Source organism: Hydra viridissima, unplaced genomic scaffold (assembly GCF_058129835.1).
Source record: "Hydra viridissima isolate aposymbiotic clone 2 unplaced genomic scaffold, HvirCarnegie_v1 scaffold_1, whole genome shotgun sequence".
NCBI lineage: Eukaryota > Metazoa > Cnidaria > Hydrozoa > Anthoathecata > Hydridae > Hydra > Hydra viridissima.
In genome coordinates this window covers 7,161,141-7,182,408 of record NW_028324300.1, presented here as the reverse complement: position 1 = coordinate 7,182,408, position 21,268 = coordinate 7,161,141, and the positions used below count along the sequence as shown (strand labels likewise).

The following is a 21,268-nucleotide window of genomic DNA, read 5'->3' as shown; positions in this document are numbered from 1 at the left end:
GGGAAGTTGTACATCCAACACTGGCAATGTTGCACGAAAATTCTTTAATAATCCATCTGTGACTGGAAGAATACCACTATGATGAAACTATTTAGGGACCTGCTCATTGATATGAATAGTACAACAGCAAGACCGGATGTGAAAATTTTCAAGCAGAAATCTGAATGTCTGTTTGGTCTCATTTCTAATGATCAGTTTTTAAAAACCATTCCAATGTCACAGTCTTTGCATAGAATGGTAGTTCATGGTGTTTCTTTTATTAAATATTTTAAGTATCCAATAGGTTCTTTGTCTGAGAGTGCCATTGAAGCCAGGAACAAAGCCAACAAAACTGCATGAGTACGTCATGCACGTTTAACTTCTTTTGCTGAAAATACTAGGGATACAGCTAATTATTTATTTATGACATCTGATATGTACCTATACTGTAAGAAAAACAAAATGCAAGAGGTATTAAGGCTATACTGCAAGAAGGTTAAGCTGATAACTGTTCTTAAGGTAAATATTGGAGAAAGCTATGTATATCTTAAATTTAAATATTTAATGTTATCGTTTAATTTTATTAATGATACATTTTAGGTGCTGGTGGTAGCCAATCTGATATTTTTGAGATCTTTTCACATAATCAACACAGCATGTTTTTTTATGCTTGAAAAAAAAACAAAAAACTAATTGTTAGAAAAGTTGAAGCATAAGAATCCCAAACTTTTATGTTTGAGGAAAAGTTGCATCAATTGGCCTCAAATTGACTCAATTTTGCCATGTTTTTGTTTTCCTCAAAGATGTGTCTAAAGTCCTATTTCTACTTAGTGATGCATAGTGCAATTCTTGAAGGCTTGTTGTAGATATTAAATTTGCTCCACATAAAGATTGCTGAGACATGTTTAGAATGAAAATTTTAATTATATTTCAATTATATACATTTATTACAGTGAATACAGTTTTTTCTTGAATGTAAAATTGTTAAAATTAGAATTTGATAGATAATTTCTATAATAAATAGTTTATATCTTAAACTATACTATTTTTTACAATAACAAAACTTTTTAAAATTTTAGTGTTTGTTGTTAAATAATTTTAGGAAGTCAAAGAGTAATGGTTCATATTAAGAAAAGAAATCAAGGAAGCATCATTAAACCATGCAGCTGTAATTGATAAGCAACTTTTAAAAAAAGGCTATTCTCATAGCCACATACTGTTAAAAACCTATTTTAGCATCAGAACCTTGATTCTGCATTTGAGGGGAATGGAACTTCTGGAGTATTTATTTCACTTTTATTTATAATAAAATATTTCTGCTATTTCTTTTTTTATTTAACATGAAAATATAAGTTGGAGACTAAAAATGCCTGTAACCCCTAAAAAAGATAAATTGATATATCAGATTTAGAGTTTAAAATATCAAAAACTATCGGTTTTATATCTTTTTAATCAAAAATCGAATTAGTCCGGATAAACCAACTAAAAAACCGGAATGAAACCGACTTTTTTTTATAAATATATGTATAAACAAACAATATCCAGGGGCGGATCCAGGAATTTGTAACTGTGTGGCCAAATTTGGGATAACCAACTTTACTTTTGGTGTTCCTGTGGGAAGGGCTTGTGAGTAAAAGCTAAGCCCATGGGCGTCACTTTTATAACATTTTTTACTTAAAATCATAGGGAGACTTAATTTGTTTTCTTCTCTACTTAACCATCCCAGATTTAATAAGTTGAGAGCGCACTTGAAGTACACTAATTTTCACAAATGTGGGTAAAAACTTCGTTGATAAAGCCTTTCAAATTTTTCCATAAGGACTTTTTCATGGAATATAAAGAACCCTTGTCGGCAGGCCTTAAAGATTATTTATATTATACTTGTAGACTTGCAAAAAATAATATCATTATATCAAGTTCCTAATTATTTATGTAATCCCAGAACACATATTTAAAAATCATTAGAGATAGAATATTTTAATTTTTAGAGGTAAAATATTTCATATATGAGGAGTGGACTTGCAAAACCAGATAAAATTCACTTTTTTAAAAAAACAACTTTTTGCTGTTATTGAAGTCTGTTCACCTAATGTGTTTATTCGATACAATTTTGCTAATGGAATGCTATGCTAAACAGTCGAGTCAAGCTTGGTAAAGTGTTGTTTTGTATTGTTTTTAGTTATCCTATTAATAATAAAGTTATTCAAAATGTTGCCTTGGCTATTTAGTTCATAAATTAGACATGTAATACTTGTCTAACTTATTTAACGAAGTGCACCAACGAGAAGGTAAGCCATAGGACTTTGCACTCCATCTGTATACTGTCATGTTGCCTAAGGTTAGCCCTCCATTTCTGGATTCTTTCCTTTTCTTGATAGGTAGGTTAAGTGAAGTATTAGTAATGTTTCCTAAGGTTAGGCCTCTGTTTTTGGATTTTTTATTTTTCTTGATAGGCAGCTATGCCCAAATTTTTTTAATATCTTTTTATAATTTCTTTTTTCTTTTTTTTTAATTTTTAATATATAAATATATAAGACAAAATATAATACAACAAGTTAAGTAAAAACTAAAAAATTTAAAACTAATATAACCTGAAAACACTTTCAACATCAAGAATGAATAGAAATAATTTGCTTATGAAAAATGATTTTTACTGTTTACAAGTTTAAAACATTGAATAGAAGTTTATGTAAGACACTTAAAACTACTACTTACTCATCAATTCTAAATTTACTCATTTGAATATTAACTCTAATTTTCTGTCTCCTTTGGATGCAAAAATTTCAATAACTCTGCTAATATCTGGAACTATTTCCTGATGAATAGACATTAATGCAAGTCCATTCAATCTATTTTCAGACATAGTACTCCTGGTGTAAGTTTTTATTCTCCTAAGAGTAGATATTGACCTTTCACACTCACAAGTTGTGATTGGTATTGTAGCAAGTATATGAAAAGCCTCTAAAATGTTTGGAAAGCCTCTGATATCCATGAACTTTAATGTATCAGAAATAGTAGATGGTAATTCTGTCTTTTCTTTCCAAAATTCCTCCCATAACTCTAATTCAGCATGAATTGATGAGAAATGAGGAAGATCTGATTTATAAAAATTCAAAAACATTAAGAACTTTTCTTTCCATGGGCAAGATCTAAAATATTGCTTTACTAAGTAAGCAGGAATAGCACATAGACCATTATAAACAATTATGCTCTCAACATCAAACCTGTTTTCTAGTTAATTGAGAAGATGATTCACAAGAGGCAATGTAATAGAAACTTTAAAATAACCAGATATAGTATCGCATATTTGATTATCTCTATGTTTCTGAACACCACATGTTCTAGGTTTTTTTTCATCAACCTCAAATGTTTTTGCCAATGCAAGAGCAATTTTATACCATTTGTCATGGTAAGCATCAACATTTCTCTGTATTTCTTTTAAATGTTTAGTCAAATTTTGAATTTCATCTACTTGCTGGGAAATATCAAAAGATTTAGTTTGAAGGGTGATGGAAATTCCATAAAAGTAATCCAGAAGCTGTTTAGTTAAAACCAAAGAAACAATAAAAGAAAAATTTGTCAACAACTTCATAAAAGAAGATGCTTTTGAAGATGTTTCTTTATTAAATTCTTTTAAATTATTGTCTTCCATTTCTTCAAAAGCAGAAAAAACTGCTGAATAATTATCAAAAAACACATCAAGTCCACAAAGCTTTTGCACCCACCGAGTTCGACATGTGTCAATAAGTTTTGTCTGACCAGGAAGAAGGTATTTTTTTAAACAATTACTTCTTTTAGGAGACAAGTTAAAAAAATAAGATATGTCTTTAATTTGCTCAAGCAAATTTTTTACTTGCTGGATTTGGCAACTCTTTCCAACAATTAAACTAAGTTTATGTGAGGCACAGTGGACAAATAATGCCATTGGATTGATTTTTTTTATAAGAGATGAAACACCTTTGTATTCACCTGACATTGAAGCAGCTCCATCATAAGACTGGCCTCTGCAATTTTTTATATCTAAACCGAATTCTTTCAAAGTTTCAAGAATGTTGGTGGCTATATTTAAACCAGTTGTTCCTGTTTTGCATTCTAAAAACCGTAAAAAAACTTCCTTAATACTACTGTTCAAGTCAACATAACGTATGACAATAGAAAGTTGTTCTAACAATGCACAGTCTGAAGCCTCATCTGCTATAATAGAGAAGTACTTACTTTTTTTAACATCATTTATTAGAATCTCTTCAATTGCATTTCCACAACACTCAATCAACTCATTTTGAGAGGTCTTTGAAATATATGTAGAGTTTTTTGGGGCAGAGAGAAGATGCTCCTTTAGAATTAAATCACCTGCATCAACTCTAAAATTTAAAAGCTCAATAAAATTACCCAACCCTGTAATTTTTGAAGGTTCTCCAATTTCTCCTTGATATCTTCTATCATCTCTATGACCTCGTAAAGGCATATCATTTCGACCCAAAAACATTATTGTCTTAACAATTGATGCAAGTTTTTTTTTGTTTTCCTCTATAAGCTGCTTTCTAGAAATATCTAGAGAAATTTCAATAGACAAAGTGTTATTTTTAGCTCTAGATAAAAGCATATTATAACAATGCATGGACTTGATGTGTAATCCGTCAACAGTTTTCTCATGATCATTGAAAACTTTTAAAGCATTACGCCAGGTATTGAATGGTTCTTTGAACAACTTACGTAATGCATATTTGTTTGGTAAACTTGAACCAAAAAGAGTGCATGGAAGACAATATGCACCATCCTCAATTTTAGAATAACAAAGCCAAGAAAACTCATCTAACCATTTTAACAAAAAATGTCTTTTTCTGCTTTTACCTGTTAAGGGGAAATGGAAGCATTTATCTGGAACCCAGACATTACTAATTAGAGATAACAGCTCATTATCATTTGTTCCTGATTTTAATTTTTCACCCTGTAGATGGTATGAAGAAACATCATAATTTGAATAGGATGCTAGCTGATTTGTATTTAATAAACTAACATCAGCAACCATGTTTTCCTTAAGTGGAACATAAGAGTCAATATTGTTTTTATCACTGCTGTTGATGTCTTTTGAAACAATTACTTCAGTTTTAACTGTTTTATTACAATTAGCCAACTTATCTAAATCTGAAGTGTTCCTGGAAACAGCAGGAAAAGATAATTTACACTGAACTGTTTTTTGTATTTTATTCTCTGTTGCTGAGAAACTTGTCTTTGAAATTTGTTTTCTTTTGATACTAGGCAAAGTTGTATCACTTATTAAAAAAGTTGGTTGTTTGTTTGGAAGATCTTTAATCAGTGTTACAAAATGATTTGGATTAAAACATAAAGCACTTTTGTTTTTTGTTTTATCTAAATTGCACCACAAAATATTTATTGGACTATTTAATTTTTGGATACGAGGCTTTATAACAGTGTTAAAAAAGCTATAATACTTTTTAAAACCAATTTCAGGATAGACAGATTCAATAGGTTGCTTTATAACACTAGATAATGCTATTAGGCAAATAAACGATGAAAATATTTTATCAAAGCAATTTAAATATGCTTCTTTTAAAAGAAGTTCTGAAATCATATTATCATTAATTGTTGAAAAACTATCAGAGCATTTAAATGAAACAGCTATAAAAAACAAATTAGCAAGCTGAGAATATTCTGATCTAAGTTGATTAAAATAACTCAAAAAATAACTATACCTTGCATAAAAGTTTATGTTTTCAAATATCTCAATTGACGTTAGCAATCTTAGAATTTTTGAAGTATGCTTACTGTCATTTAAAATCAAAGAGACTGAGCTGTAAAGACAATTTCCATCTTCAGCAGTTCTGACACAAAAAAACAATATTTAATGAAAAGTAATACTAATAATAAAAAAATTAGTGTAATTTTAGTATACACCATAACTTTTTAATAAACAACCAAATCATTTATATATTATGCAAGTGATTTGGTTATTACTAAACACACTAGTCACATAATTTTAGTGAATTGTTTGTTTAATAACAAGATGTTCCAATAACTAGTTAAATAGCTAAAAAAAAAAAAAAAAAAGTCCATTAAAAATGGACTGAATTCTCAAAGAAAAGAAATAGAAGAAAATAATGCAATGAAGGTCTAAACTGTTCATGTTTCTAACATCCGGAATTTTGGGTCTATTTTGTGATATCATTTGAATTAAAAATAATTAAAAATAGTTCTAAAGAAAAAAAAATACCTTAATGCTGTATAACCAAGATTTCTTTTAACTAAGGGAACAAAATCCATCATTTCTGTATTGAATTGGTAAGAACCAGGTTTTCTTGGGAACATTAAATTTATCTCAGAGAGCTCTTTAATGAGTCGAGTTTTGTAATTTAATACATTAGGCCAATGTTTTGATTCTAGTGCACAAGCAACTAATTCTTCGGTTATATATGGATTCATATTTTATTACATTTAAAAAATCAAATGACAAAAACCAAGTTATCTTTATTTCTGAAGAAGAAATTGAGAAAAATTTAGATAATCTGACGGTAGCGAATAAAAACCTGTATTTGTTAGCTCCAATTTAACAGCATATTTTTTTAAATCGGACACGTTAAAACCAACTATGTGGCCAAGTTTTATTTTCACGGTTGAAACTTCGATAAAAGATCAATATTTTAATACTTTTTTATAGCATTTATTGATTGAATAAAATATCGGTAACGTATAATAAGAACTGTTGTGGCCATGGCAGGAATCTCTATAGCCAAAATCCGTAAATTACGGCAGACAAATTTCAATTTTTAGAGATATTCCTTTAGCGCAAAAACCCAAAACTAATTTGGCTACCGTTAAATTTAAGCTATATGGCCAACGAACTTCAATCCGTCGCTAGACAAAAAATTGTTACGCAAGTCTTACAAAATATTTTCAAATTCTTTTCAATAACTTAGTATATCTCTAAAATATTTCCATATTTAATCCCAAAAATTCTAAAAGATCTTTAATAAATTTTACATACATTTTCTTATAAATCAGTTGGACTTCAAACTATGTGGCCATTGCCACAATGGCCACCCCTTAGATCCGCGCCTGATATCTCATAATTGATGCTTTGTTAAAAAAATTACTTCAAAATGTTAAATAGTTCTCTAGTTATAAGGCTATTTCCTTTTTTTCTATCAGCGCGACGCATAGTGGGCCGTACCGAACGACAAAGACGTGGGGGGGGGGGGAAATGGAAAAAGCGAAATTTACCGACAAGATCTTTTTTTTTTTTTTTTTTTTTTTAGAAGCCAAATTTCAGTTTTAACCGACAGAAGCCATAATTCGTTAAATAAGGGGGCCAATCAGAGTTGCTGTCCCAGGCGGCGTGTCGGCTCTTGGCGGCCCTGCCTATAATAAATTGAAGAACAAACTTTATTGTTATTATTATAGATTATTTTATAAAACACTCAGTTCCTTTATAAACCTACAAGAAAATAACAATTTTGTGTTTTGCATCTACACACTACCTTTTTAGACAGTAAGAGCGCCTTAAATAACGACTTTCAAGAAGGCCTCGCAAAAATGTTATTCTCAAGGCCTCGCGTTTTCTAAGGACGGCTCTGATATATATATATATATATATACATTTATTTAAGTTGTTGATACCGTATAAACTAAAAAAACACAAATTTGCATTACAAAACCACTTAAACATGTTAACAAAAAAATATATATATTAAATTGATAAGCGTCTGACGTAATAAAATAATATTGCGCTTTTCACAATGGAATGAAGTAATTTATTTTAAAGTTTAAAGCGTGGTATGATGTGGCAAGATAATGAATGGCCCATATCATAACCACATCTATTTTAGCATGTGTTTATTTAAAGAGTATACCGCATTAAGTGGGATAATTATGTGGACCGCATTATGTGTTTCACACGTGGGCCACACTCATCATCAGTTTATATATCGATAAACATCTAGAATATAGTTTCACGCTTTAAATCCACTTATAAGCACTATGGCCACATGTGGCCCACATATACCTTTCTTGTCGGGCTGTGATGAAAATTTTGAAATCATTTTATTTTGTCCGCCGAAAATAACTTCATTTGAATGTTCAAATTAACGATTACTGTGATATTCGAACGTTACCGATTACTGTGATATTCTGTCACTATTTTCAAAATTATGGTTACATAAATGTTCTACTATGTAATACCAACAATTTTTATTGTAATTGTTTAATTCTACATGAACCGTTTTTATTTTGTTGACCAAAATATTGGTTTGCTATTTAAAGCGTGGTTTGGCTTGGCTTATGCATAGCGTGAAAATCTCGGCATTTCCTAAGCTATGATTTTTTGCTTCTTAGCTCTAATAACTCAAATCATGCTAGCAGTTCTTTAAAGATGCTTACTGTTTAGATCAGTTATGCAGCACAACAATCTTTCTTTGTACTCTGGATGATTATTGTTTCGCTTATACCTTGACCAATGTTGATAAAAATCTTGAGGAACGGTTTCAACAGTTTGTTCACTATAGGGCCCCTGAGATAAAAGATGGTGTGAACTTTAGGAATTACGCTTGCACCAGTTATCATTAAGTAACACCTTTTGAAATTTTTAGTTCATTCAGCAAAGTCCGGCTGTAGGATTAATCCAAAGCAAACTTTGACAACTAAATTGAAACTTTTAAATGCTTCAATTATGTGAAAGACATTGGGAACCAAGTTTGTATCAGCAAGTTGCTGCAGCACATCATCATTTTTAAGAAACTTTCTGCATTTGTTTCCGTCGAACTAATTTGAATAATTAACACCCCATATAAGTGGCGTTCTTGGGTCAGCTAGGTTTGCATTATCGTGATCCACGCTAACCATGAATGCAAAGGTCTTAGCATATCTGCTGTATATTATGTATTTCTGTAATGTTACTGTAGTGTATACTTCAAATTTTTATTGTTTAGAAATTAGAACTTAGGTGGGAACTAATTGCTAGCATATACCAAACCAGTTATCACTTCACTTAACTTTATATCGATGTCTTTGAACCTGAACATAGCTAGCTTCTCTTTGATTGTGACTTTTTCCAAATCTAAGGGATAGAGTAGGAATCTAGAAGCTTCAACTTCGACTACAAAACACATCAACCTCGATTGTTTACATCTCTATTTCGATTCAAATAATGAATTTTTTTACGAAAAATGCAATTAGTTTAATCGATTTTCGGAAAATCAAAATTTTTCTAGTTCGCGATTATTAAACTGACGCAACTTCGTTTAATCGTAATCGTAAGTCACTTCTCTAGTTTGATTACATACTACCCAGCTAACATAAAACGTTCAAGTACGTTCGAAAAACGTTGGAAACGTTCTTAGAACATTCTTAGAACGTGCCCAACCGTTTCCAACGTTCTACGAACGTTTTTTGAACGTTTTGTGTTAGCTGAGTATCATCTATATTTTGAAAATATTAAATGAATATACTTGAGTTAAATATTTAAGAATATTAAGACAAGAAAGACCATAAGTACCAGAAAGTACCATTATCATTTATATTTTTAGTTTCAGCATTAAGTAGTAATTAAGTAAATATGTTATTGTTATATTTTTAGTTCAAAAGTTTTCCTACCGGGGACAATAAAAAACATCTCACATAAATTTTGGAATTAAAATAATTTCACGTGATTAAATTGGTCTAAAAATACCTGACTGGATTTCTGAGAGATGGTTATGGTTTGAAGAAATGTGTATAACATTAGCTACAAGTAAATTTGAAGAGATGTAATTGCTTTATGATTCACTCTAACAAGTCACATTTTGTGTTTTTCAATATTTCGCGTTTTTTGGGTATTGTAGGCCATTTTGTGAGCAAAATGTTTGCTCACAAAATGGCCTACGTGATCGCGGGGCTAGTTGGCAACATGTGCCAACTTACAAATTTCCAATTGCCCGTAAACTCACAAAAGTTAAATAACACTGCAGATCTACAGGCATACAAAATCATAAAAGAAAAGTAGACAGGCCTGTAAATTCTCAAATGCTATAAAAAAATGCAGTGGATGCTATTTTAATAAAAGGAAAGTCTATTCGATCAACTTAAGGGCAATAAAAGTTTAAGTCAAAAAACATTGTTGGATAAAAATTATCAATAATTTTCATAAAAAAGATGCACTTGAAATAGATGCTTTGCGTTGCAAAACTTGTCTCTTTTTATATGGTATGCCACATCGTTGTGCTACCATTATCACAGCAAAGGGTATGGCTAAAGAATATTTAAATAAAGATTTTAACTTAACTCCACATGTGGATTAACATATATATATATATATATATATATATATATATATATATATATATATATATATATATATATATATATATATATATATATATATATATATATATATATATTTTTTTTTTATTTTGTATTACGATCGGCCGGAAACTATTGTACATGCAAATATAACAATTACAGTAATAAATTCATAAACATAAATAATATTCTTTTTCTGTAAAAGAACACAACGGTCAGAAAATAATATTACGAAAAAAAAAAGTGTACACTATGGAAACCGTGAAACATAGAGGTGGCAAAAGCATGATGGTTTGGGAATGCTTTTCGGGATTTTCTATATTCGACCATTCTATTTCTAAGAAAGATATAATGGACAAAAACATATATAATTCAATTCTAGAGAATCGTATGTTACTTTTTGTAGATGAAAATAAACCTCTAATGATCTCTAATACACATCAAAACTCAATAAATCCTTTTTTGATACAAATAGAATCACTAAATTGCAATAGGCTGCGCAATCTTCTGACCCAAATCCTAAGAGGATCCTAACCCAAGATGTGGATATACCGGAAAGAAATTGGCATATGTAGTCAAGAAAATATTAGACAAGATTTTAAGGCGATCTTCATTTGGAAGTGAAACATTAAAACTCGAAGTTTGAATTGTTTTAACTACATGTTCCGCAAAATACACATACTTTAAATAAGAATAATTTCGGGCAAAGCATTAATTTAACGCGTTGAATTAATGCTTAAATTAATTTTTGCTTTGCGCAAATAGGATTCTTATATATCTATAATACTTTTATATATCTATAAAATTTTTGGTACAGGTTCACCGGTTTCTTTCATCTTTTATATTTTTATAATATGCAGTTTTGTTTAATTTATAGTTTTTTGCTTCTAAAAAGAATAACTATTTACATCACGTTTGCTAATAACTCATTCGTCATCAGTTTTTACGCTAAAAAACTGAGTTAATTTTTATAATCACTTATTAAGTAATTTTTGTAAAAACTCTATTCTTAAAAAAATTATCTTTAAAAAGAAAAAGAACTTTTTTCTTTTTTAAAGATAATTTTTTTTGTTTGTTTCCGAATCTCATTTTCCATTACATTTTGAAATATTAAATACAAACTTCGTGAACTAAAAAACCAAGGCAGTTAAAACACGCGTTTTGGAATGTAACATCTAGCTGACTATATTCATCAGCATCGATTTTATTCAATTGCAGAGTAACACCACGGTACAAGTTAAAATAAGACTTTTCCATATGCGCTATATTGCCACAAAAGATTGGTGACTTCACAATTTTATATTTACAGTTGTTTGCTGTTTTGGTAACAATTGTTTTAAAATAAATTACATCAAAATCTGCACAAAACGTGACATCTCTTATTTCATAATAAATGTCAAGTATCTTAAGAAAATCGCGATCTTGAATATTTTGATATTTTTGAACAGATACAAAATCTTTGTTTAGATCTAGACTAACAACTCCAATACCTCTTTTGTGCATATGTAAGTGAGGTGTAATGCTGAGTTGGAGGTTATAAGGATAATATTCGTTTATCCATTCTGGAACATTGTTATCTTCGTCAAGGCCGCCACACACAAAAAAACTACCATTTTTTCGCCACATTTTTCAGATATTGGTAGTACAAGAGTGCCACTTTCAAAAAAACAATGTTTGTTATCATCAAATAAAATAATTTTTGAATCTAACAAATTATACCAAGGAGTAATAAGTGAAACATCGTTTGATTTATGTACTTTTATAATTGCTTCTGTACTCAAAATTGTAACAACACACTTCAAAGATTTAAGACAAAAAATAGCAGTTGATTCTTTGGTATTTTTACCTATGGTACCTTGACATTTTTCAGTGGGTGCATCGAAGTGTCTACCAAAAACCCACGTAAATGAAAGTTTAGGGACATGCGATGTTACTTTTCTGTGATGTGGAGTAGCCATATCAGATTTTAATGTGTTGTTGTCCTTCAATTTCTTTTTCACTCGCTTTTCGATGTTCCTTGTAGCACAATCAAAAAAGTTTTTGTGCAGATCAGACATTTAACTAGAAGCTATAAAAAAAATGTTAAGTTTATTGAAAAACACCTTTTATACCTAACAATGTGTAATTGTTGTTGTTATAAAAGATTTCATATACATTTTAGAAAAAATAGATTCTTTATAATAATTTGAAAACATCAGGCGATTCCACATATTTTATATTTTAGAACAAGTTATTACTTAATAATATATACATGTTTGAGTAATAACTTGTCCACATTGTAACCACAATTAAAAAAAGAAAAGGAAAAGTAGCTTTCTCAACTGAAGTGGCCCCTTGGGGAGGTGTGTAATATATATATATATATTTTATACATTATGATATTTATTAAATTATCATTTATTACATAATGACATATGTAGCAAAAATAAAGTTATTCATTTCAATCTTCATCTTCATTTTCACTATTTTCAAATCAACAAAAACAATTTCAGGTTGACTTTCATGTAAGGGACAAATTTTGTTTTTCTTATTGTGTCCTTCCTGGTGACATTTTGAACATGTAATAACTTTTGAAGATGGAAGAATATTTTCTGTAAAACAAAATTGCTTGCATTCTCATCAAATGAATAATTGTATAGAATCGATTTTTGTTTAGATTGGTATGTGAAATCTCATAATACTTTATTTGCTTATTTAAGTGTTCTCCTCCATTTGCATTAAAGTATCCATACCCCCAACTAAATAACTTGGAATATGTTTCCATTAATATACCAAGATGATTTCTCAAACAATGCATATATGGCATTTTTGAAATTTTATTTGTACCAGCATTATGTAGAAATAGTTGAAAATATGCCTCTGCTTGAAAATTGAAGAATTTTATACGATCAGGATCATGGTGAACGGAACGAAAATCCCTATAAAATTTGATACATTGCATGTTAGTATATCTATATAAGAAAATAATAGTTTTCCATAACTAAAGAAAATTATTTCCAGCTTAATTAATTTACTTAAAAGTTACTTATTACTAATAACTATAAAATTAAAATAATAAAACTAAAAAATGTACTGAGCCAAATCAGCCCATGCATTGTAAAGTTGAAAGATATGTCTTAATGACTTTTTTGAGACTGCCATGAAACACCTTTATTCTCAACAAAAATAGTAAGGAAAGTATCTATATTTGCTTCTAAGATCTTGCAATCATTTGCAATCATTCTCAAATTCTCTCTTCCATCATAATGTTTCTTTTTGCTAAAAATAATTATGTGCAGTATTAGATTTAATGGTTATGAAAACCATTACAAGTCCATAACTATTAGTCCATCAAACTAAAAAACTAATTATTATTTATTATATACACTTAAAATTCTATAATTAAATAATATATTTATTTAGTATATTGTACTGAATTTCATCATGGGTAAAACAAGAAGACATGTAGCACTTCTTAAGACTCCCACTTATCAGTGGACCTGTTTACAATTAACTAAATATTTTCTAATTTCTATACTCAAATTTAAAATAAATCATAAAAAAAAGCTAAAAATAAAATATACACATTATATCACACAAAAATCAATAATGCTATATTTACCTTTTAAAATAACAATCAAGTTGAAATGCTAAATATGAACACCCAATCTTTCTTAATCCATCAGACAAAAGGTTTTCTTGTAAACACTTATTTATTACATCAAATAAAAATTTCCAAAGATATCTATGATGTGCCAAAATCAAATGCAAGCCACATGGTGGCATGAAATCAATAATCAATCCTTTACTTAACACTGTTGACTTAAATAATAAATAATGTTTTAGTACAATTTTTTTTAATTTTCATGTTTCAGAAGCACCTAAGTTTTAACTATAAGATTGTTGTTATTAACTTAAAACAAAAAGTACAAAAAATATTTACCCATTGTCCATAATTGTCATCAGTAAACTTCTTACATTGTGCTGAATCTTTGCTTGGCCTAAGCCCTAGTTCAATCCTTGCATGGTCCCCCCCCTTCTTGCATATCAACAACTAATTGAATAGGACCAATCTTTTTATTTATGACGGCCCAGTCATAAATTGGCAACTTGCAATGATTGCAACCATATGTTTAATTACTGGAGCATTTACCAATAACTTCCTTAATAAAACTAAGATCTGCAACTATAAATAAAATCACATTAAAGTGTTCAGTTTTACTTCCATTAAGACACACTGTTAATCCATTTTTAACTAGATTTGTCAAATCTGTGTATACTTTTTGTACATGTAACTCAATATTCTCATGACTTTCATTACCACGTCAAAGATTTGTTATAAATTGTCCGTATGGGCTGTTAATCATAGGAGTTAAATTCAATATAGCAAAAGAAGTTTGCTGAGTTGGATAACGACTAGCAGCACGAAAATTATCTCCAGTATTACGCAGAATTAAAGTTTTGCTATTTATGTCAAATTTTTCATAAAGAGTTTTATTCTTCAGAATTAAGAAATCTCTTATCACTTGTTGTTGTTCAATAGAGAAAAACTCAAATTTTTCATAAAAAGAAGGGGTTGATAGGACTCTTTGTAGTGTATCTTCAATATTACAAGAATACCCAAAACACTCACAGTCAACGCTAGCATCATTATGAACATGTTGAACTAAAGTTTTACATGAAAATTACAGCCATGTCCTTGAGATATCGAAGTAAATTGTTTTGAATACCGATAAAAAACGTCAAATTCGAAACGAAGCCACTGCAATTTTAAATAAAACGAAAACTTTGGATTTAACTGGTTTTAACCAAACATTGGCATTGAATGATGTTACGATTTAAAGCTACTAGTATCAGGTTTCAGGATAAAAGTGCGCATTTAACTGTCAGCGTACGATTCTCTTTTGGAATACATGTTATTAGTTGGTGAAGATTTTCTAGTCATTTAGGAAAGTGCTAGAATGTTCTGCGAAGTAGAAAGTGGCAAATTCAGAATTTCGACACTTTTTCACCATCATTGATAAATTGAAATTGTGCTGGGAAAAAAGGCTTTTTGCAAACGAGCCTGCGGAGATAAAGTTTAGTTTTCTAAGTTGCTTCTAACCATCCCAGCCAACGCAACCATACGGGACCCAAACGGGAACAATCTGGTATGTCAAGCGGGAGCCGTACGGGAATTGGCCGCGGAATCTACACGGGAACCATATGGGCAAAATAAAAAGAAACGAACAATATTTCGGCTGCTTTTTTCTTTTCCCTGTTTTGACCCCAGATTTCTTTCGGATGTTTTTTAAATAGATCTAATTTATAGATTTTTTTTTTTTAAATTTGATTATTTATAATTTACATTTTTTAGATTTTGTTAACAAACTCTAAAAAAATGAAAGTTAAAAAAGTTAAAACAAACTGTAAGTGAATTGAAGTCCGTAATTGTTTTGCAAAGAAAATTGCGGCCACTTTATTGGATTGCGTCAAAGTTCTTTAGGCGGGAAAAAGTAGGAAAAAGACGTAAACAGAGCCAATATTATAAGTGGAAAACATAAATATCATTTTTGTATTATAACTAGACTTATCACAAAAACCATGGCATCAATAGAAAATAGAAGAGAAAGTATGTTGTATTTCAACTTTGATTAGATGTTATGTAAGTTTATACGAAGAAAAGATTTATACCTAGATATATCTAAATACTTCCTTTTATGATATATTGTAGGTAATGGAAGAAGATCATGTAGAAATGTTGGAAAAGAATCTTCTGCAAAAAAAAAAGCTTTGGAAAAGTTAAAGTAAGTACCATTTATGCATAAGATATGCTACACAAAAAATGGTATTTAACAAAAAAATAATATTAGTTGCCAAATTGCTGCAAATTAAGATACTGTACAAAACTGTGAAATTTATTTTATACAATTTTTTCAAATAACGACAGAGCTACATACATAGAATAAGACCATTACTTGTATTTTCTTTTTTGTTTTGCATGCATTTTGTCTCTCTTGTTTTGAGTTTCCACTCATGAAAATAATACTTGAGGTTTTTAAGCCTTCATAGAAGATCTTATTTTTTCATAAGTTTAGCTGGATCTTCTGTACTATAAAATTATTATGGTTGTAATGACCTAATAATTAAGTTAAAAACTAATAGAATTTATATTTCTTTGAAAAAATAATGATAAGCAGAGAGGGAAGTAATGAAAATTGACAATTTATAACAATTTTTAAAAGATCAATTTATATTAGTAGAAAAAAATTATTATTTTCATCAATTTTATTTATAGATTTAAAATATTTTTAATTACATTAATTTTGTGGGTTATCTTTAATATGTTAACTGCAAGTTATCCTTACAGATTAAACTCCTTTTTTGTATTAAACAGGTAGAAAGAGTTCCAATAATTCTCCCTTCTTTAGCTTAAAGATTTGAGTCTACCGCAGGGGTGGCCACAACTTTTTTGATAAGGGCCAAAGTTAGCTTTTCAACTGTTAAATGGGGCCGGAGATTTTTAATAATATAGTTTTTTAAAAATATTTTAAAATATTGATTTGCAAAGGAATAACACTCAAACACACATATTTACTAGCTAACAACATATGCTGGTCACAAGGCTATTAGTTAAAATACAATTTATAGTTTATTGGTAATCACAAACCTGCCTTTTTTTCACAATATTTTTTAATGTCAATAGGCAACTGACTGGTTGCGATTCTTAATGTATTCTGCAAGTTAGTATCTGTCAGTACAGATCTTGTTTTGGATTTTGCAAATTTCATACGAGAAAAAACACTTTCACACAAATATGTGCTACCAAACAAGACACCCATCATTTTTGCATTGTTGACAAAGTTGGTGTACTTATTTTGGTCAAGATTTTTGTAAAATAACAATAAATTTTGTTTGTTGTATGCTTATCTCAAAGCATCGCTGCATTGAAGATCAATTAACTCCATTTGGAATTTATCTGGTACAGTTTCAATATCAGCAGAGAATGGCACTGTGAACAATTGGATTTTGTCTGCATGATTCTTAACATCTGCAAACCTTTTTGAAAATCTTGTTTTCAATTCAGTAATACAGGTAATAAATTTTGCTGTGTTTCCAGCATTCAGCTCACCCAAAGTTGGAAAATGACTGAAATTTCCAGTTCTTAACTGCTGCTCCCACAAAGTTAATTTCAACTGAAAAGCTAGAATAGGGTTGTACATTTCTCCAATTAATTGATCTTTTCCTTGGAGTTCTTTGTTAAGTATATTGTAATGTTGGGTCAAGTCTACTAGAAATGCAAATTTTACAATAAACTCTTTTTCTTCTAGCTCTGGTGGATAATCTTTGTTGATAATTTTGAAAAAATCCAACATATTTTGTTTCAAATCATAAGTTCTTTTCAGCATATTACTTCTAGAAAGCCATCTCACCTCAGTATAATAAAGCAGACCACCATATTCAGAGTCATTTTCAGCAAGAAAAGCCTCAAATTGCCTACTTCGTAATGCACTGGACTTAATGCTGTTTTTTGCTTTAACTACTACAGACATTACATTTTCCACATCCATAGTCTTTGCTGTTAAATTTTGCTGATGAATAATACAATGCAGCTTAATTAATGACAAGTTGTTTTCTGCCATTTCATTTTCCAGTTTGGAAACAACACCCATTTTTTTTACAATCATTGAGCTGCCACCATCTGATGTAATTGAAATTAATCTGTTGTAAGTCAAGTTGAACTTTTTAAAAACTTTCTTCATGGCAAGAAAGATGTCTTCTCCTGTTGTTTTGCCTTGCATAGGATAGATGTCAAGTAGCTCTTCAGTAACAAGAAAATCAGTATCAATACCACTAATAAAAATAGCTAATTGAGCAGTTTGTGATATATCAGTTGATTCATCAATAGCTATTGAATAATACTGAAATGCTTTTATTTTTTCAGTCAATGACAAACTCAGATCATCAGCAATATCACATGTTCTTTGTGTAATTGTTTGTCTTGAGAGGGAGATATTATTTAAAATTTTCAATTTTTCAGGACAAATGTTTTTGAACATAATTTCAAGAGATTCCTTAATAATTTCCCCATCACTGAATGGTTTACAATTTTTAGCTAAAAGAAGACTCACTTCATAACTTGCAATAGCAGCATTTTCTGTTTCAGTGTTGCCCCTTTTTAACAAATCTTGTTGTTCAAATAACTTATTTTTCAATTTAATTGATTTTTCTTTCCGCACCTCGTTGACAAACTGATTATAAGTTTTTGAATGTTTTGTATCATAGTGCTTCCTTAAATTATATTCTTTGCACACTGCAACCGAATCATTACATATTAAATATACTAGCACTGAATTACATTTAACAAAAAAGTATTTAGTTTGCCATTCATCATTAAATAAACAACATCCCTTGTCGATTTTTTGTTGTTTTGATTTTGAAGATGCCATTTACAATTAAAAAATACAAATGATAATTGCCGGCAGTGCCAGAAATTAATCCTGCGATTAGTTGCCGGCAGGATTTTTTTAATATATTTTTAATTATTTAAAGTGATTGTTTTTTTACAAAAAATATTTTAAAATTTATTAATTTATAAATTTAAATATTATATAATTTATTAATATTATATATGTTTATAGTTTTTTTTATTATCTTTACAATTAACTGACGGGCCAGATAAAAGGTTGCTGAGGGCCTTATTGTGGCCACCCCTGGTCTACCGGAACTAGTGCAGTCAAGGTATCATCCAGATACCTTTATAACTTTTTGCACTTAAAAATGGAAGCTTTATTTTAAGTGCATTTTTGCCAAACACTGTTTCATTTTTAAATAGATTTTATTTGAATTATAATGATATATAGCAAAAATTGACTCAAGTTAAACTCTATTTATTACAAGAAAAAAAACTAAACACATACTTTACACACATACACCATACTTTCAAATAAACTTTTTCAAAGTTACTTTGTATTTTGATCTTAATAAGTAGAAATTTGCATTAATCTAATTATTTTTTTAATGATAAATCTCCCTGAAAATTTACTTTAAATATGATAAAGAAAACCTCTACCAGTTTGTTTGAGCTATGTAATTTAGAAAAAGCCAAGACACTTGCTAATTGATTATCTGATATCATGATTTGAATATTAAAACCACTTTTCTTAGGAAAACCTTTTGTGAAATAAAATATTGGTTCTTGAGACCTAAAATGATAAAGAAAATTACTCCTTTATAGTGATTATCCTTCTCACCCTGTCCAATTATTCTACCACTGTGATATTCAAATGTTTTAGACATGTTTCATCAAGTAAGAGAAAACAATGATTGTTTATTTTTCAATAAAAAATGTTATCTTTGATTGAATAAATTGGACTAGATGGTAATTTCTTTAATAGTGACATTGATAATCTTCTCAGCAGAACACACCTATGACAGTTGTAAATAGATTATTATCTGAAGCTTATTGACCATAAACTGTAACTTGGAATCAGCTGCTGAGGATTTAGTTGGTGCTTAAAGTTTTGGTCCTATACTTCAAGTGTAGATATTGCTTCTGTTCTTCATTTCAAATCAACCCCATGTTCAGCCAAGTGATTGACAACTTTGAGAGAATGCACAAGGTGTTTTTTTTTTTAATACTCTGGTTGAAATTCCTGATCACTAGAATTGACCTGCAAGAATTCCTGGGATTTGCTAAGAGCCATGAAAAAAAAAATTAGTGATCTTTGTAAAAAATTGTGTTGTTTCTTCGTAGTTGGATCCTGAAAATGCTGAATTTGTATTAAAAGCTCATCTGAGCCTTTCTTGGAGTGTTACTACCTTTGAGCACTTCTCCTCCATAGTGGAGAAGCTCTTCCATCATCAAAGAAGCCAAAGACTACAAGGGGTTTCAGAAAGATATCAATGGTGGCAGTCAAAAGCTATATTGGTAGCCTTAGCAATATCAGTGCTTGGGTATTCAGATAAAGCACACTGCATTCCAAGTTGTGTTCTGGAGCATAGTTTGCAGCTGGACTTTCAAACCAGTATTTCAGATATATTTTACTGATGAACAAATTTTCTTCTTAAATGTGACGCCATAAAATCTGACCATGAGAAAGATCTCAAGACTTTCAACAGCTGGTGCCTGGGTGTAGTGGTTCATATTGCTTGTGAAATAGTCATATCTTCAAAGAATAAATGGCCCTCACCATCCAATGAGCCCTGTGAATAGCACCAGTGTACTTAAGCTGTGTTGCATGTTCAGGTATGCCACCCAAGAAAATAATACCAAGTTCAAGCAATTCACAGTAGTTGTCACAAGATTAAAGTTTATTCAGCTAAAGCTATACAAACTTGATGATCATCCTTCCAAGGAGCAATCATTGCTAAGATGCCATTATTCACAATCCGTCTTGCTGTCTATCTTGGGAGCTTTTGAAATAGATGGATCAGCTTCAAGTTCTGTGTCTGAAGGCTAAGATGAATTCTCATTACTAAAATTAGCAATTACAAGTGATATTTCTACTGATGTTGTTGCTTCTGTTGAATTTACTTTTGGTGAATACTTTTATGTTTTATTGCTCATTCTTCCTTCAATGCAAGTGCTTTGTCTACATCAGTCCTTTTTAATATAAGATTTGTAAATACTTTCTTTTAAACTCATGTTATTATCAATGTGGTAGATTATAACCTTTAAACCATTTAAAACTTTTAAAGACATTACATGACAGAAGTTTAGAACTTTGAAAGGTTTCATTTGTCATACCAACCAAATAACATTTGCTGTGGTCATTACATCAGAGTTCTGTTTCTTATTCAGTCTCAGTGTAATGGATCTGAAAATACAATATTTTTTTGTTAAAAAAAATGCATTGAGTAGTAGTATTGAGTGAGTTAAAAAGGACAATGTGCTAATAAAAAGATTACCACATTGTCCTTACTAGCTCTATTGGTTTTATCAAAATAAATAAGTCACCAAAAAAAGATGAAAGCAAAGTTAGAGTAGGCTCTTGTTCAGAGTACATGGTGTCCATACAACTTGGCCAACAGCCCTGAC

At 29.9% G+C, this 21,268-nt stretch overlaps 4 protein-coding genes and 1 pseudogene across 6 annotated transcripts in view; 1 reads left to right on the top strand and 4 right to left on the bottom strand.

Annotated features, from left to right (window-relative positions):
• Nucleotides 1–2,465: 2,465 nt before the first annotated feature.
• LOC149893128 (uncharacterized) lies at nucleotides 2,466–6,505 on the bottom strand. The gene is made up of 2 exons (XM_090098169.1): nucleotides 6,212–6,505; nucleotides 2,466–5,822 (listed from the first exon to the last, which is right to left on the bottom strand). The coding sequence occupies exons 1-2, from the start codon at nucleotides 6,418–6,420 to the stop codon at nucleotides 3,215–3,217; spliced, it is 2,817 nt and encodes a 938-aa protein (XP_089954295.1). The 5' UTR covers nucleotides 6,421–6,505; the 3' UTR covers nucleotides 2,466–3,214.
• LOC149893129 (52 kDa repressor of the inhibitor of the protein kinase-like) lies at nucleotides 2,714–3,100 on the bottom strand. The gene has a single exon (XM_090091509.1). It carries the CDS (start codon nucleotides 3,098–3,100, stop codon nucleotides 2,714–2,716), a length of 387 nt encoding a protein of 128 aa, XP_089947635.1.
• A 4,846-nt stretch (nucleotides 6,506–11,351) lies between the features above and the next one.
• LOC145187956 (uncharacterized) lies at nucleotides 11,352–12,208 on the bottom strand. Its single transcript, XM_090066155.1, has 2 exons — nucleotides 12,116–12,208; nucleotides 11,352–11,925 (listed from the first exon to the last, which is right to left on the bottom strand). The coding sequence occupies exon 2, from the start codon at nucleotides 11,893–11,895 to the stop codon at nucleotides 11,380–11,382; it is 516 nt and encodes a 171-aa protein (XP_089922281.1). The 5' UTR covers nucleotides 11,896–11,925; nucleotides 12,116–12,208; the 3' UTR covers nucleotides 11,352–11,379.
• A 333-nt stretch (nucleotides 12,209–12,541) lies between these two features.
• On the bottom strand, nucleotides 12,542–14,933 carry LOC145196466 (uncharacterized; annotated as a pseudogene). The gene is made up of 4 exons (XR_016453656.1): nucleotides 14,192–14,933; nucleotides 13,871–14,070; nucleotides 13,343–13,527; nucleotides 12,542–13,187 (listed from the first exon to the last, which is right to left on the bottom strand). The product of XR_016453656.1 is annotated as an uncharacterized LOC145196466 (transcript).
• A 97-nt stretch (nucleotides 14,934–15,030) lies between these two features.
• LOC145187396 (DNA polymerase alpha catalytic subunit-like) overlaps nucleotides 15,031–21,268 on the top strand; it is a 45,744-nt gene continuing 39,506 nt past the window's right edge. For both annotated transcript variants that reach the window (XM_090065914.1, XM_090065909.1), the window contains exons 1-2: nucleotides 15,031–15,859; nucleotides 15,962–16,034. In XM_090065914.1, coding sequence (XP_089922040.1) covers nucleotides 15,832–15,859; nucleotides 15,962–16,034 — 101 coding nt within the window. In that variant the 5' untranslated portion in view covers nucleotides 15,031–15,831. The remainder of the gene's footprint in view (nucleotides 15,860–15,961; nucleotides 16,035–21,268) is intronic.